General features: G+C 44.6%; 1 protein-coding gene across 8 annotated transcripts in view; it reads left to right on the forward strand.

The window, feature by feature from the left end:
• NPHP4 (nephrocystin 4) overlaps positions 1-15668 on the forward strand; it is a 137500-nt gene that overhangs the window by 62110 nt on the left and 59722 nt on the right. For 7 of the 8 annotated variants that reach the window (XR_003794454.1, XR_003794455.1, XM_029228734.1 and 4 more), the window contains 2 exons: positions 4689-4871; positions 12955-13093. Coding sequence is in view for 6 of the 8 variants with exons in the window: in XM_029228734.1 (XP_029084567.1) it covers positions 4689-4871; positions 12955-13093 (322 nt within the window). In the remaining 2 variants the exon portion in view is untranslated. The remainder of the gene's footprint in view (positions 1-4688; positions 4872-12954; positions 13094-15668) is intronic. The other variant, XM_029228737.1, reaches the window with a different exon arrangement.

The raw sequence follows: 15668 nt of genomic DNA on the forward strand, positions 1-15668 counted from the left end.
AATGATTACTGTGCTTTTAAATGACTCTGCATACACGGTGTCGTATACGGGCAGCCTAAGCGACTTTATACGTCATTAGGTTTCCTTTTCCGCCCTGAATGTGTATGAAGGAAATCAGTCTGCAGCAGCTGCCGTGTTCTCTGTACGTCTGAGTTGGAAAAGCTTTTGGCGTATAATCGATCCACTTCTGGAAGGAATGACTTCGGGCTGATGGTATGTGGTTTGTGAGCCTTTGCTTTGCCCGGTGGTCCTGGGTGCCTCGTGCTCCTTGGCGGGAAGGAGGGGGGAGATTCTGGCTCTGGACGCCTGTTTCTCTCCTGACTCTTCCCCTTGGGCGTGTTTCAGGCTCTCGGGCCTTGCGAGGTTCACCTCAGTGGCCAGGCACCCAGTGTCCTCTCAGGAGGATGCGGGAAACAAGTCATCTTACCCTTGTGCGTTGCCTGTGGCCCAGCTCTGAGACCTCAGAGCCGCCGGCTGCCAATGTGGACTGGCCCGGCTCGTAGGCGGGTGAACGCTCCTTGGTCTGTGCCGCTGGGGTGGGCCTTGGCCCTCCCTCCGTGGTCAACATTCGCGGAAGGTGCAGAGGGTCACATGGACACCCCAGAACAGACCTGTGCCTGGCCCAGGCCGGGCTGCCTTCTGCCCGTTCCTCCATCTGTCCCGTGCTTCCTAAATCTCTCTCTGTGACTCTCGGTCACCACAGCCTCTGTGATGGGCGTGCTGTCGGGGACATTTGGACACGTTCTGCCACAACAGTTTGCTTTTCTCATTTGTGCTCACCAGGGGCCCCAGCGTGGCTGCCCCCATCCAGGGTCTGGCCCTCGGGCCCAGCTCTGTCTTGGGAGGTGGCCTCAGGGCCAGGGGACCTCCCCCCACCCCATGGGTTCCCTGTCACCTCTGCAGTGTGTTTCTGGGCGTCGGGCTGCGGTGACCAGAGTTAGCATGGAGGGGGCTCAGTGGGTGACGGGGGCCCCGGCAGGAGGAATTAGGTCTCACTGAAGATCTAAAGGAAAATCAACCTTGTGAAATAACCTGAAGTTTTACCTGCCTCAAAGGGATTTCTGAGTTGGTCTGAGGACAGAGACGGAGGGGATTCCTCCTGGGGCGGCCTGAACAAATTGTCACAAACTACTTGGCTTAAAACAACAGACATTTCTCTCCCAGTCAGTCAGTTCTGGATCCAGAATCTGTTGGGCCAAAATCAAGGCGTCGGGAGGGCCTTGCTCCTTCTGGAGGCTCGGGGAGGATCCTTCCTGCCTCTTCTAGGTTTTGTTCCTGGGCTGTTAAAGTGTGAGAAGTGGGTGTTTGTGTAACTGACAGCTGCCTTACACAGAAGAGTGCCGTGCAGACTGAGGCCAAGAAAATCAAAAGGTGTGTGAAACTGGAAGCTGGGGATCAGTCACCGCATTTGAAAGGTTAAGCCAGAAGGAGTTGCACAAATAGCATGAAAATGGGGGCACGTTTTTTGTTTTCATTTGGATCCTGTAATAAACTTACGAATTTTTTGGGAGACGGCTGTTTGCAAACGTAGTCTACATAGTATTGAATCCTTATAGTTTTTTTAGTGGCCAGTTTTGCTGATACATTCATTATTTATTTATTTATTTTTGCGGTACGCGGGCCTCTCACTGCTGTGGTCTCTCCCGTTGCGGAGTGCAGGCTCCGGACGTGCAGGCTCAGCGGCCATGGCTCACGGGCCCAGCTGCTCCACGGCATGTGGGATCCTCCCGGACCGGGGCACGAACCCGTGTCCCCTGCATCGGCAGGCGGACTCTCAACCACTGCGCCACCAGGGAAGCCCTATAATTTATTTTTTAAAAACAATAGACTTATATCAACTTTTCCCTGATACACTGTAGTTGTTCAGTACCGTTTTATCCTGTCAATGGCTAACGGGATGGGAAGGGCAGACCGCCATCCTTGTATTTGACAGACATGGAAAGTTATGGCACAGAATCAGACTCTTAGGATTCTTAACTCGGCCGATTCTTTGCTTGTACTTCTAGGATGTGGGTTATTTTTTTTTTCTCATTGAGTTGACAGGGACCCAAATCCTTGCTCATGTGGTGGTATGAAGTATCCTACCCATGGTCTGAAGTTTGGCTCCAGTAAAGGATCAGAATAAGCTGAAGTGGGTGGTGTGAGGTCCAGTTACGAGGGGGCCTCAGGAAAGAGAGATTAATTCACAACCAGACACTGATTCTGGGTGTTCCCCCACACGGATATAAAGGATATAACGGGATGGGATATCATCTGGAACAGTCTGGGAAGACTGACTTGGATGAAATGCACGCTTCCTGTTCTGTATTGGGGTCCCCTCGTGCACACCCTCTGCTGTGGTTTGAGGCAGTTGGCCATCAAGTCGCCTGTGCTGGATTCCAGCCAGCGTCCTTTTGTGTGTGTGTGTGACGATCTGCCCTTTACCTGAGTGCAGTCAAGTCCTGGCTGTGACAGTGGCACACAGCTCACCCGTGTCCAGCCACATAAGCAGGGTCCGTGGGGAGCCCCGGGCACACCGCTGGAGCCTTCCCTGCCTCCGTGGCCCCAGACACAGCTCGGGTCAGAGGGTCCCCGTTGGCATCATCTTTCCTTTGGGACCATGCTCTGCACCATCACAGGCAGGCTTGGGCTTCCATTCCTTCCGAGAGTCCGAGGCCCCCTCCTTGCAGGCTGTCAGCCTCCCTGTGACCACGGCCTGAGTTTGGGGGCAGCTGGGTTAGTGCGTGCAGCCGGTGGTCAAGAGGGACGGAGGGCCATCAGCTCCCTCGGCTGCCCGGCGACACTGAGGAACCACGCGGGCCTTTGCGCTCGTCCTCCCAGGAAGGGAGATGCTGTGGCCACGTTGCGTTTTACACGTGCCGCCTTTGGGTGGCTTCTCCGCAGCATTACCACCGAGGCTGGGAATTGTGGGGCAGAGGCGGGCGTGGCTGCTGCCCCGAGTCCCGGCTGTCAGCCTGACTGCGGTTAGTGTCACTGGGCTCTTGGGGTGGAAAGCGCTGTTCCTGGGCTCCAGTCTCACCTGGTGTCGCCAAGCGCCCCATGTCCTCTGGCTGCGAAATGGCCTTCCTGGGGGAGCTGATGTGCCAGGGAGCCTGCAGAATCTGCCATTCAGGGCCTGGGGCAGAGCCGTTGTCTCTGAAGCTGCCATAATGGGGTGGATCACAAGTCTTGTTGCCCAGCCGAGCAGGAATTTTAGGACCCGACCACGGCCCACTCCGAGTTCTGCTTTATTCTTGCTGCTTTTTTTGGACCATTTTTAAAGTCTTTATTGAATTTTGCTACAATATTGCTTCTGTTTTATGTTTTGTTTTTTTGGCCATGAGCCATGTGGGATCTTAGCTCCCCGACCAGGGATCGAACCTGTACCCCCTGCATTGGAAGGTGAAGTCTTAACCACATGACCGCCACGGAAGTCCCTCTTGCTGCTTTTTGAATAAGCGGATGAAAGTGGTTTCTTTAAAACACTACTGAATCAAGCCCTGAAGCCGTATTTGTGAAAATGCCTTTGTTTGAATGTGGAGGCTAATTCTGGGGTGTCCTAGGGTCCTCTTCCCTTGCATCTGGCCAACGATAGAGACAGTGAAAGAAGGAACAGCATGTAACATTCAGCCTGACTGATTTCCTAATTACACATAAGTTACATAGATAGAACATACCATTAGGAGCTGAAACTTTGGGGGAGAAACTGTGTGCTAATAACCCTAAATTGAATATCCACGTGTATTCTTTTTTTTAAAATTAATTCTTATTGGAGTATAGCTGCTTTACAATGTTGTGTTAGTTTCTGCTGTACAGCAAAGTGAATCAGCTCTAGGTATACATATCTCCCCTCCTTTTTGGATTTCCTTCCCATTTAGGTCACCACAGATCATTGAGTAGAGTTCCCTGTGCTACACATTAGGTTCTCATTAGTTATCTATTTTATTTTTTTATTATTATTTTTTTCATTTTATTTATTTATTTTTGGCCGCATTGGGTCTTCATTGCTGTGCGTGGGCTTTCTCTAGTTGCGGCGAGCGGGGGCTACTCTTCGTTGCGGAGCACGGGCTCTAGGCTCGCGGGCTCAGTAGTTGTGGCCCACGGGCTCTAGAGTGCAGGCTCAGTAGTTGTGGCACACGGGCTTAGTTGCTCCGCGGCATGTGAGATCTTCCCGGACCAGGGCTCGAACCCGTGTCCCCTGCTTTGGCAGGTGGATTCTTAACCACTGCACCACCAGGGAAGTCCCTTAGTTATCTGTTTTATACGTAGTACTGTGTATATGTCAATCCCAGTCTCCCAATATCCACGTGTTTTCTTCATCATTTTACAAAGTGTCTCATCACTAACACAGAGTGCCATTCCTGGTGTTTTATTCATGGATTTGGGTAGATGTTGCTAAGGCACAGAGTGTCTGAAAACCTGCAGGAAGATCCTACAGGAAGAGGAGGAGTCATAAAGATGGTGTTGGTCTTCAAGAGGGTCCTGGTTAGTGGGGGGGGTCCCGGAACCGGAGGCTGGCTTCCCTGCTCTCTTTGAGCCACTGATGTGATGTCGTGTCCTCTTCCTGTGGCGGTTCTTTCTTTTGTGATGACCCCCTGCCTTGCTACATTGCTCTCTAGTGAAATTTTACCGGGAAAGCACTGTTGATTTCCCCCACCCAAGTGGGCTTGGTAATGACTCATGACCAATGTGCTTTGTTTCCATTCCAGGCAGCTTCGGTCACCTCCTTGTCGAACCTGGCGTGTATGCACATGGTGCGCTGGGCTGTCTGGAACCCCGTGCTGGAAGCCAGCTCCGGGCGGGTGACGTTACCTCTACAGGGTGGGATCCAGCCCAACCCCTCGCACTGTCTGGTCTATAAGGTACCCCCAGCCAGCATGAGCTCCGAAGAGGTAAATTGTTAGAGGCTCCGTAAGTATGATTATTTTCTACGAGCTTCTAGCAAGTTCCTGCATTTTCAAAATCAGAAGCAGACAAATACGTTTGCCGATGTTTCATGAGCTCTGTTTTTTCATTTCAAGGCTGTGCCCTTAAAAAATAAGTGTGGTTTCTGAGTCATAGTCGGCTGTGAACTCACTGAGGCCAGTTTTATCTGGGGTCTTATAATGTCCCCGGTCATGTATCAGTCTCTCAAGGTGACCTGCGGGGCCTGTGACCCTTGTTTGTATACATGGCGCCATGAGATCCACTTCTGTGCTTTTTAAAAAGCCCTCTTTTTATTTTTAAATTTATTTTTTTATTGAAGTGTAGTTGAATTACATTGTTGTGTTAATTACTGCTGTACAGCAAAGTGGCCCAGTTAACATATATATACGTACATTTTTTCATATTCTTTTCCATTATGGTTTATCACAGGGTATTGAATATAGTTCCCTGTGCTCTACAGTAGGGGCTTGTTGTTTATCCATTCTAAATACACCAGTTTGCATCTGCTAATCCCAAACTCGCCCCCCCAACCCCCTCCCCCTTGGCAACCACCACCAGTCTATTTTCTATGTCCCTGATTCTGTTTCTGTTTCATAGATAGGTTCATTTGCGTCATATGTAGGATTCCACATATAAGTGATATCGTACGGTATTTGTCTTTCTCTTTCTGACTTACTTCACTTAGTATGATAATCTCTCTAGGTCCATCCATGTTGCTGCAAAAGGCATTATTTTGTTCTTTTCTATGGCTGAGTAGTATTCCATTGTATATATGTACCACATCTTCTTTATCCATTCATCTGTCCATGGACAGTTTGCTTCCCTGTCTTGGCTATTGTGAATAGTGCTGCTGTGAACATTGGGATGGATGTATCTTTTTGAATTAGAGTTTTCTCCAGATATATGCCCAGGAGTGGGATTGCTGGATCATGTGGTAATTTTATTTTTAGTTTTCTGAGGAACCTCTCTACTGTTTTCCACAGTGGCTGCACCAACTTACATTCCCACCAACAGTGTAGGAGGGTTCCCTTAATAAAAAGGCCCTCTTGAAACGTTTGGTGCACTGGGGGCTGTGTCTCGTGTGCACAAGGTTGGGATGGGAGCCGGGCGGTGGGCACTGTCCTGGCTGGTCTTTGTGGCTTGTTGCTCACACCCACTGGACCTCAACTCTCTCCAGCTGTGTCTGGAGGGGTGGGACCACAGCAGGACTTAAAAAAAAATCCATTTTGAAATGAAGCTTTCTCTGATCCCTAGTATAGAAAGCAAATAAAAGTGGGGCAGGGCCAGCGGAAGCATGTGTGTGTGGGTCTTATACCCTGGCCTCCACTGGCCTGTTGGTGGCCTTGCGGGGTGGGGAGCAGAGGCCTGGGGGCCACAGACACCGTCTGACACCACTGCTCTGGCTGATGTCCCAAGTCCTTCCTGACACTACTAATGGGTTGTGACAGTGTTTTTGCCTGGGTGTGTTGTTTGATTCTTCTGCTGACATTCCTGAAATATACCCGTCCAGTCTCAGCAGCACAAACAGGAGGCTTTTAGGCCTCAATTGTCTAATTTTTCTTAGGTAAAGGACCAGACCTGTTATATCAGTATGTCATCCGTGTGCTGAGTCTAGTGACAAATGTTATCTTCCGTGTTGTTATTTATGGTTTGGATTATGCTTTGGGAACCTGAATAAGGGAGCAGCTGATGGTGCAGCTTTTCTTATTATGTCCCTGATTATGGGGTCACATTTTGCTGCACTCCCACATGGTCTGGTTTGAGCCCTTATTATAAAATTGCCGTTAGAAATCCTGAAGCCATTGCCGTTCTCTCATTCTCATTCTCTCTCTCTCTCTGTGTATGTATGTATGTGAATAAATCCTTATTCTGTTTAATTTTAGCCTTCTCATGCCACTACATTTCCTTCGCTTTTTAAGTGTGTCAACTATATTGGAGCATAAGTGTTGTGAAGGTTTGACTGTCTTAAGGACACAAATATATTAAATACCATCATTTTTCATGAGGAATATCACTTCTAATCAGGGTTTCTCAACCTCAGTACTATTAGCGTTTGGGGCCAGGCAATTCTTTGCTGTGGGTCTGTCCCGGGCACTGGAAGGTGTCAAGCAGCATCCCTGGCCTCTTCGCACTGGATGCCAGTAGCATCCCCCCAGTTATGACAGCCTAAATGTCTGCAGAAATAGCTGAATGTGTTCTTCTGGGGGCAAAATCGCCCCCAGTTGAGGACCACTACTCTAAACAGATATAATTAGCTAAAATAATAAACTACCGCTGGTCACAGACTTGATCCACTCTCCTGCTCTCTAAAAGTGCTGCTCTGCTTCTTCCTGTATTTCTCATCTCATGTAGCAGTGCCAGCATCTACGCAGTCAGAGGGGTGGAAACCTAGGTAAGCCTGGTCTCTGCCTGTGCACCCGTCAGATCTTTATCTTATTTGTTCATTCAATGACTTTTTATTGAACACCTGTATCTGCTCCGGGAAAAATATCTCTAATCCCATGGAACTTACAGTTGAGTAGGAGTGGCAGATGTTAAAGAAAAAAAACACATGCTATACACATCCTATAATTTTTTACTAAGTAAATTTTGCGGTTTATGTTATTATGATTATTTACTGTGAAGGTAAGTAGTGTATTATGATTATCTTTTCCTTCTTAAACAACTCCTGTATTCTTTACTTGAGCAAATAATTGTCTTAAAAAAATTAATATCTCCAGAGGCAGCCGCTTTCAACTCTTAGCTGTGACATATGGTATTTACTTTGTTTTCTAAATATTATGCTTCTACTGTTATTTCTTAGTATATCAATTTTAGAAATTGTATATTGTCTTACAGTAATGATAGATGGGATCTTTAGCTCTTTTATACACTCCTGCACTTAAAAAACAACCCCACTCTGTACCCCACTGCTTGGCCTTGCATTCAGGTACTGTTGCCAGAGGTGTGCAGCACAGTGGGGTCTGGCCAGAGGATTGGAAGGGGAGCCCCAGGAAACTGGAAAGAACTAGGGGGATCTGGAGAGGGAGGAGCTTGGAAAGTACCCCATAAAGTTGTTTAAGAAATGCTGAGCTAACTCCCAGCTTCACGTGCCTGAATCTGACCCCAAACAGCATATCGCAGGCTTTGAGAGCTGGACTGTGGGTGGGGTTGCCCACTGGGTGGACCACATGCAGGAGAGGCCTGAGTATCACTGCACGGGCTTTGTAAATGGAACCGGTGTTGAAACCACCACCCGCAAGAGGCTGGTTGGAAACTGGGGCTTGAACCCAACTGGGTGGATTCCTGACTAAACAAAAATACCAGCGTTCTCCATAGGATTTAAACGAGACTCAGAATCTTATAATGTGGCATTCAGAATGTCCATGATACAATCTAAGCTTAATTGACAAAGAACCAGGAAAATCTCCGCTCGTAAGGGAGAGACATTCAACAGACAGCAATACTGAGGTGACGCAAATGTTGGAATTATCAGACAGAGCCCTTAAAGCAGGCATTATCAAAATGCTCCAGTAAATCGGAGCGAACACTTCTGAAACAAAGGGAAAGATAGAAAGTCTCAGCAAAGAGATGGAAGATAAAGAAGAAGCAAATGGAAACTTTAGAACTGAAAAATAAAATTGCCAAAGTAAAGTATTCGCTCGGTGGGCTCAACAGCAGGATGGAGATGACAGAAGAAAGTCAGTGAACTTGAAGGGAAATCAACAGACGTTATCCAGCCTGAGCCACAGAGAGAAAGCGATTGGAAGACAGTGGACAAAGCCTCAGGGACGTGTGGGGCAGGACCACAAAGGCTAACACCTGTGCCGTCAGAGTCCCAGTAGAAGAGAAAGGGTTCTGTGCAGAAAAAACATTGGAAGACACAGTGGCTGAAAACTCCTCTAATTTGGCAAAAGACTTAAACCTACGGATTGAAGAGGTTCAGTGAACCCAGAGATAAGTGCAAAGAAATCCACAACCAGACATATCATGATCAAACTGCTAAAAAATAAAGGCAAAGTCTTGAAAACAGCCATAGAAAAATGATGCATTACTTACACAGAGACAATAATTTGAATATCTGTGGGTTCCTTAGCAGAAATCATGGGGGCCAGAAAGAAATGGAGCAACATTTTAAAAGCAGTAGCAGAAAGACCCCAGAACTCAGAATTCTATTCCAGCAAAAGTCCTGCAGGAACGAAGGTGAAATGAAGACATTCTCAGATGAACTCAAACTAAGAGAATTCATTGGCAGGAGACATGCTCTAAGAGAATTGCTAAAGGAATTTCTTCAGACAGAAGAGAAATGATACCAGATGAAAACTTGGTACATCAGGAATGAAGGAAGAGCATCAAAAATGATAACTATAATATAGTATTCTCCTCCTTTTGAGTTCTTTAAAATATGTTTGATGGTTGAAGCAAAAAGTATAGCAGTGTCTGATAGGATTCTTAAGGTATAATAGGTAAGACAGCTATAATACAAAGGGGGCAGGTAAAGAGACCTGTAGGGTGATAAGCTTTCTACATTCCACTTGCGGTAATAAAATATAGATTTTGAGTAGATTGTGAAAAGTTAAATATTTACATTGTAAACCCTAGAGCAGTCGCTAAAAATAGGATACAAAGAGACAGTGAGAAACCCAATAGATAGATAAAATGGAATAATTCAAAATAAGGCAAGAAAGGGGAAACGAATGAAAAACAGAGGGAAGAAATCATAGTAAAATGATAGTTCTGAATCCAGACACACCAATAATTACATGACATATAAATAGTCTGAACACACCAACTTCAAGACAGAAGTTGTCAGGTGGCATAAAAACTCAAGGTCCAACTGTATGCTGTTTACCAGGAGCTCAGTTCAAATACAACGATGTAGTAGGTCAAAAGTAAGAGGATGGAAAACCATTCTGTGCAAACGCTATTCAAAGGATAACTGGAGTAGCTCTATTAATACCAGACAAAGTAGACTTTGGAGCAAAAGAAATTGCTAGAAATTAAGAGGGATATTACATATGATAAAAGAGTCAATTCACCAAGAAGACATACAATACTGAAAGTGTATGCATCTAACATAGAGCTTCAAAATGCAAAAAACTAATAGCGCAGAAATAGACAAATTAACAGTTGTAGTTGGATATTTCAACACTCCTCTTGGAGTAAACTATAAACATGTAGATAGAAAATCACCAACATATAGAACTGAACAATATCATTAAGCATCTGGATCTAAATGACCTTTATGGAACGCTCCACCCAACAACAGCAGGATACACATTCTTTTCAAGTGCACATGGAACATTCACCAAGATAGACCATATCCTGGATCATAAAACAAGCTTTAATTTTAAAAGAACTGAAATTACACAAGGTATATTCTGTGATCATAATGGAATTAAACTAGAAACCAATAACAAAGATAACATAAAAAATTAGAAACACTAGGAAATTCATACACTTCTAAATAATCCATAAGTCAGAGAGGAAGCCTCAAGAAAATATAGAAGATATTTTGAACTGAACAAAAATGAAAATACAATATATCAGATTTCGTAGGGTGCAGCTAAAGTGTGCTTACATGGAAATTTATAGCGTTAAGTGCTTATATAACAACAGAGAAAAGTCTCAAATCAATAATCTAATCTTCCACTTTTAGAAACTAGAAAAAGAAGAAGAAAATAAACCTAAAGCAAGGCAGAAGAAAGTCAATAATAAAGATAAGAGCAGAAACTAATAAAACTGAAAACAAAAACAATAGAGGAAAAACTAGAGAAAGCCAGTGAAATAAAAAACTGATTCTTTAAAAAGCTCAATAAAATTGACAAACCTTTAACAAGACTGAAAGAGTAAAGAGAAGAGAGGACACAAATTACTAATAATAGGAATGAAAGAAGGGATACCACTACAGACCACACACGTATAAAAAGGATATTAGGGGAATACTGTGAACAACTCTATGCCCATAAGCTTGAAAATTTAGATGAGATGGATCAGTTTGCCTTAAACAACAAACTTACCCAAGATGAACTAGATAATCTGAGTAGTCCTATAACTTTATAGAAAATGAGTTCATGGTTAAAAAACTTTTGAAAAAGAACTATCCAGGCCTATTCACTGTAAATTGTCCTAAACATTTTTTCCTTTAAGGAAAAATAACACTGATTTTATACATTCTCTTCCAGAAAGTAGGATAGATAGGAGCAATTCCTAGTTCGTGTAACAAGGCCTGCATTACTCTGATATCAAAACCAGAAAAAGACAGTACAAGAAAAGAAAACTATGGATACATAAGCCTCATGAACTTAGATGCAAAATACTCAACAAAATATTAGCAAATTGGATCCAACAATATGGAAAAAGAATAATACACCATGACCAAGTTGGGGGTTATCTCAGAAATGCAAGGCTATTTTCTATTTGAAAGTCAAAAATATGTAATTCATCATAGTCACAGCCTAAAGAAGGAAAAACGTATGATCATAACAATTGATGCAGAAGAAGCATTTGACAAAATTCAACGTCCATTTATGACAAAAACTGAGCAAACAGGAATAAAGAGGAACTTCCTCAGCTTGATAAGAATATCTACAAAAATCCTTTAGTTAGCATCACACGTAATGGTGAAAGATTGAATTCTTTTTCCCGTAGATCAGGAGCAAGTGAAGGATGCCCATACATAGTATTCAACATCTTATTCAACATTGTACTGGAAGTTCTAGCCAGTGCAATAAAGCAAGAAAACAAAATTTAAAAACCATACAGATTGGAAAGGAAGGAACAAATCTTATCTGCAGACAACATGATTTTCTGTGTGGAAAATCTCAAGGGATTTACCAAAAGCTCCTAGAATAAACAAGTTTAGGGAGAATGCAGGATACAACAGGAGGTCAAGATAGAAAAATCAATCACATGTCTTTACATTAACAACAGTTGGAAAGCAAAATCTAAAAACCAGCATTATTTACAAAGGCTGAGGCAGAGAAGACCTAAATAAGTGGAGAGACATCTTTATGGATTGGAAGACTGTTTCAACATAGTAAAGATATAAATTCTCCCCCAATTGACCTATAGGTCTAATTCAATTTCAATCAAAATCCTTACATGATTTTTTTGTATATATATATATATATACAAAATGTATGTATATTCTAAAGTTTATACAGAAAAGCAAAGGAATTAGAGTCAAAACAATTTTGGAAAGAACGATAAAGTTGGAGGATTCATACTACACAATTTCAAGACTTTCATTAAAGCTACAGTAATCACAATAAAGTGCTGTTGGTAAAGGCATTGACACATAGATGAATGGAAGGAAATAGAGTCCAGAAGCAAGTCACAGTTTAGCAGTTTCTTGTAAAATTAAATATACACATACCATATGACCCAGCAATCCTACTCGTAGAGAAGTGAACCTTATGGGAATGAAAACTTATGTCACACAGAAATATGTATACCAGTGTTCCTAGCAGCTCTATTTATAACCACTCAAGCTAGAAACAGCCCGAATGTTCCTAAATGGGTGAATGGATAAGTACACTGGGGTGCATCGTACAATAGAAAACTCCTCGGCAACAAAAAGGAACGGGCCGTGGGTACACACTATGGCCCGGGAGAGTCTCATCAGTATCGCAGGGAGTGAAAGAAGCCAGTCTCAAAGGTTGTATAGCATGTGATCCTATTTATATGACAGAAGAGAGGGGTAGATTGCGGGGTTGGGTGTTGGCGGGACGGTGTACAAGGAGGCAGTGAGGGAATGTTTTGGGTGGTGGGGCTGTTCTGTACCCTGGCTGTGGTGGTGGTTACATGTGTTAAAACTCAAAGAACTATACACCAAAAGGGAAACAGTCAACATAACATAGGTTAATTAAAAAACGCATTCGAAACTGGAGCAGCAATGTTGTGATTTCTGCTTGGGTGAGGGTGTTCTTGTGATGGTGGTCTCCTGGGGTTCTGATTCTCATTGATCATCTTAGGGCCGGGCGAATTGTTCCTGGTTAAGTTGTTCTAACCGAAGGGTGCTGATGAAGGGAGCGTGGCCATCACTGCTCTTGTTGTGGTCGATTGTAGGTGAAGCAGGTGGAGTCGGGGACAGTCCAGTTCCAGTACTCACTGAGCCCTGAAGGACACCCGGACACGCCCGTGGAGCACGCCATTCGCCCCAAGGCAGAGCAGCGGCCTTCCAGGAAGCCACCCACCTCCCCTTCAAGTAAGTGTGTGTAGAGAGCTGAGTCTTCTAGCTCATGCACAGCTCCATCTGTGCCCAGTACAGCAACATTTATCAGATACTTACTGCAGATGGCTTTAGTTTGAATCGGTTGAGTTTTTGCTGAATACAGAGGTGTAGAACCGGGCAGTGACGAAGCGTGGCCCAGCACTTTGTGCTTCAGCTACGAGTCAGCTCTGTTGCTTGCAGCTCCCTGAACGAGGGCCTGGGAAGGTCTGTTGGTGACCCTTAAAGGGACACATCATGTGGGTGCCCTGCAGATACAGGGCTCAAGAATCAGAGGCTGGCTGAAAGCCAAGGACTGCCAGCTTTATTTTGCACTGTTAATGTAGCCATGAGTTTGCTGTCTTTCAAAAGTGCTTTCTACTCCCTTGGAGCACAGTCTGAGAGTGGGGAGGCCATGACCTCAGGGCGTGGCTTTAAGAAAGGGATAGAGGGCTGTCAGCAGAGTGATGCCCTTCCTGTGGGTGGTGGCGTCCCCACGTGTGACCACGGCTGTCAGCTTTGCGTTGGCTACACCACACCTTCTGCTGAGGCCGGTACCTTGTGTTCAGGGCCTCTTAGTTTATTCCCAAGGACAGGCAGCTGTGTCCTGGTGGGGAATCCCACCTGTGGCGGGAAGAGGAGGAGTTTAGGAGGAGAATTGAAAGAGCATTGAGCCCTTGGCCCTCGGCTTCTAGGGATCTCGCTGGCTGAAAGAATGTTCTAGATCATGGGCGGTTGGGCTCTTAGAAAGTCAGAAAGGTAGGGAATGAACAAAAGTGTAAGCTGTAGAGGGGAGCTTAGTGTCCATCCATCCTCCAACCAGATGGATTTACTCTGATGGACACTGCTGGGTGTCCATGGAGGGCTGGGCAGTGTCTCTTGGGCAGCAGGTCCTGGGTGCTGGTGCAAAGGCACCAGTGAATCTGTCATTTGGGAGTGGTTTTTTATGAGTTGGGATTCTAGTTTTTGGAAACTGGTCTTGTTGAATTTACTGGTTTATTTATTTTTTTTAATTTTTATTTTATTTTTTTTTTGTGATACGCAGGCCTCTCACTGTTGTGGCCTCTCCCGTTGCGGAGCACAGGCTCCAGAAGCGCAGGCTCAGTGGCCATGGCTCACGGGCCCAGCCACTCCGCGGCATGTGGGATCTTCCTGGACTGGGGCACGAACCCGTGTCCCCTGCATTGGCAGGCGGACTCTCAACCACTGCGCCACCAGGGAGGCCCCCACTGGTTTATTTTTAAAATATTTATTTGGTTGCACTGGGTCTTAGGTGCGGCAGGCGGGCTCCTTAGTTGTGGCATGAGAACTCTTAGTTGCGGCATGCATGTGGGATCTAGTTCCCTGGCCAGGGATCGATCCCAGGCCCCGTGCATTGCGAGCACGGAGTCTTAACCAATGGACCACCAGGGAAGTCCCAGTCTTGCTGAATTTAATCTTACAGTTGGTGGAAGCAGCACACTTGTCTCTCTGGCCTAGAGCTTGATGTACTGGCCTCCATCTTTGTGACCTTCCAGGATTTTCCAAGATATTTAAACATATTCAGGTACCAAAACTTAATAGTTGAGTGCTTTGGGAGCAAGCACGTTATTAAGTATTTTCCCTCTTCCCCGAAAGGCTGTATGTTTGATGGTTTTAATTGTTTTGTTCTTTCCAGTTTTGAATATTGTGCTTACCAGACTGTTCTCAGGATTGCTGTTTACCACCCGTGTGTACATTAATAATCTCATCTTATATAAGTGGTACTGGAATGTACAGCACCACTTCTACTTGAGGAATTGCCAGAATACCTGCTAGAATCCCTTGCAGTGGTGGGTGGTAGGCATGTGTTTTCCATCAGAGTCAGTTTAGAATAAATTTCCAATTTTATTTGATAAAGTTGAATGCATGGAAAGCATAGAATATATAGTTAAAAATATTAAACAGAGTCAACTTATTTCTAACCTGTTCCCTTCTTTAAATCTGCTATCTTCCCTTCTTTGACATATGTTCATAGTTACATTCTAAAAATAAAACAAGTACCAACCTCTAAGAAATGTAAGTATGAAAGAAAGATAGTATCCTAGATTATAAAAATATGTATATTTTGTGATTAGATATAAATATCATTACTCTGGTTTTTGATTAAGTGACTCAAAAGGACAGTAGTGAAACGTAATAAACCCAGTTTAAAGTAATAAATACAGTTTACCCTTGTCCTTAGAAATGTCTGAATAGATCATTTTCTTAGAGAAGAAACCCATACAGCTATCGTTAAGGGAAGAATATAATTACCTTTTCTGGAAAGGAAATTTTCGGTGTTGAATTTTGATGTAGTTATGGCACTGGAAACAGCATCTAGTCTAATCTAATGGTCATCCGGGACGGGATGACCCTGTTGACTTCTCCGGCCCGACCTACTGTCAGTGTGGCTGTGGACTTTGGGTTTGCTCTCCCAGCTGCCCCGTCTGTTCTCATGAGGGCCTTAGAGGAGATTTAAAGCCTAGTCTGCCACTGCCTCTGTTTACCAGAATTGTCCTTTAACTGATTTTTTGCTTGGGGTTCACGGAACTTCTTGGATCTCTGGGTTTTT

This window comes from Monodon monoceros, unplaced genomic scaffold (genome assembly GCF_005190385.1).
Source record: "Monodon monoceros isolate NGI ecotype Baffin Bay Population unplaced genomic scaffold, NGI_Narwhal_1 Super_Scaffold_18, whole genome shotgun sequence".
Classification (NCBI taxonomy): Eukaryota; Metazoa; Chordata; class Mammalia; order Artiodactyla; family Monodontidae; genus Monodon; species Monodon monoceros.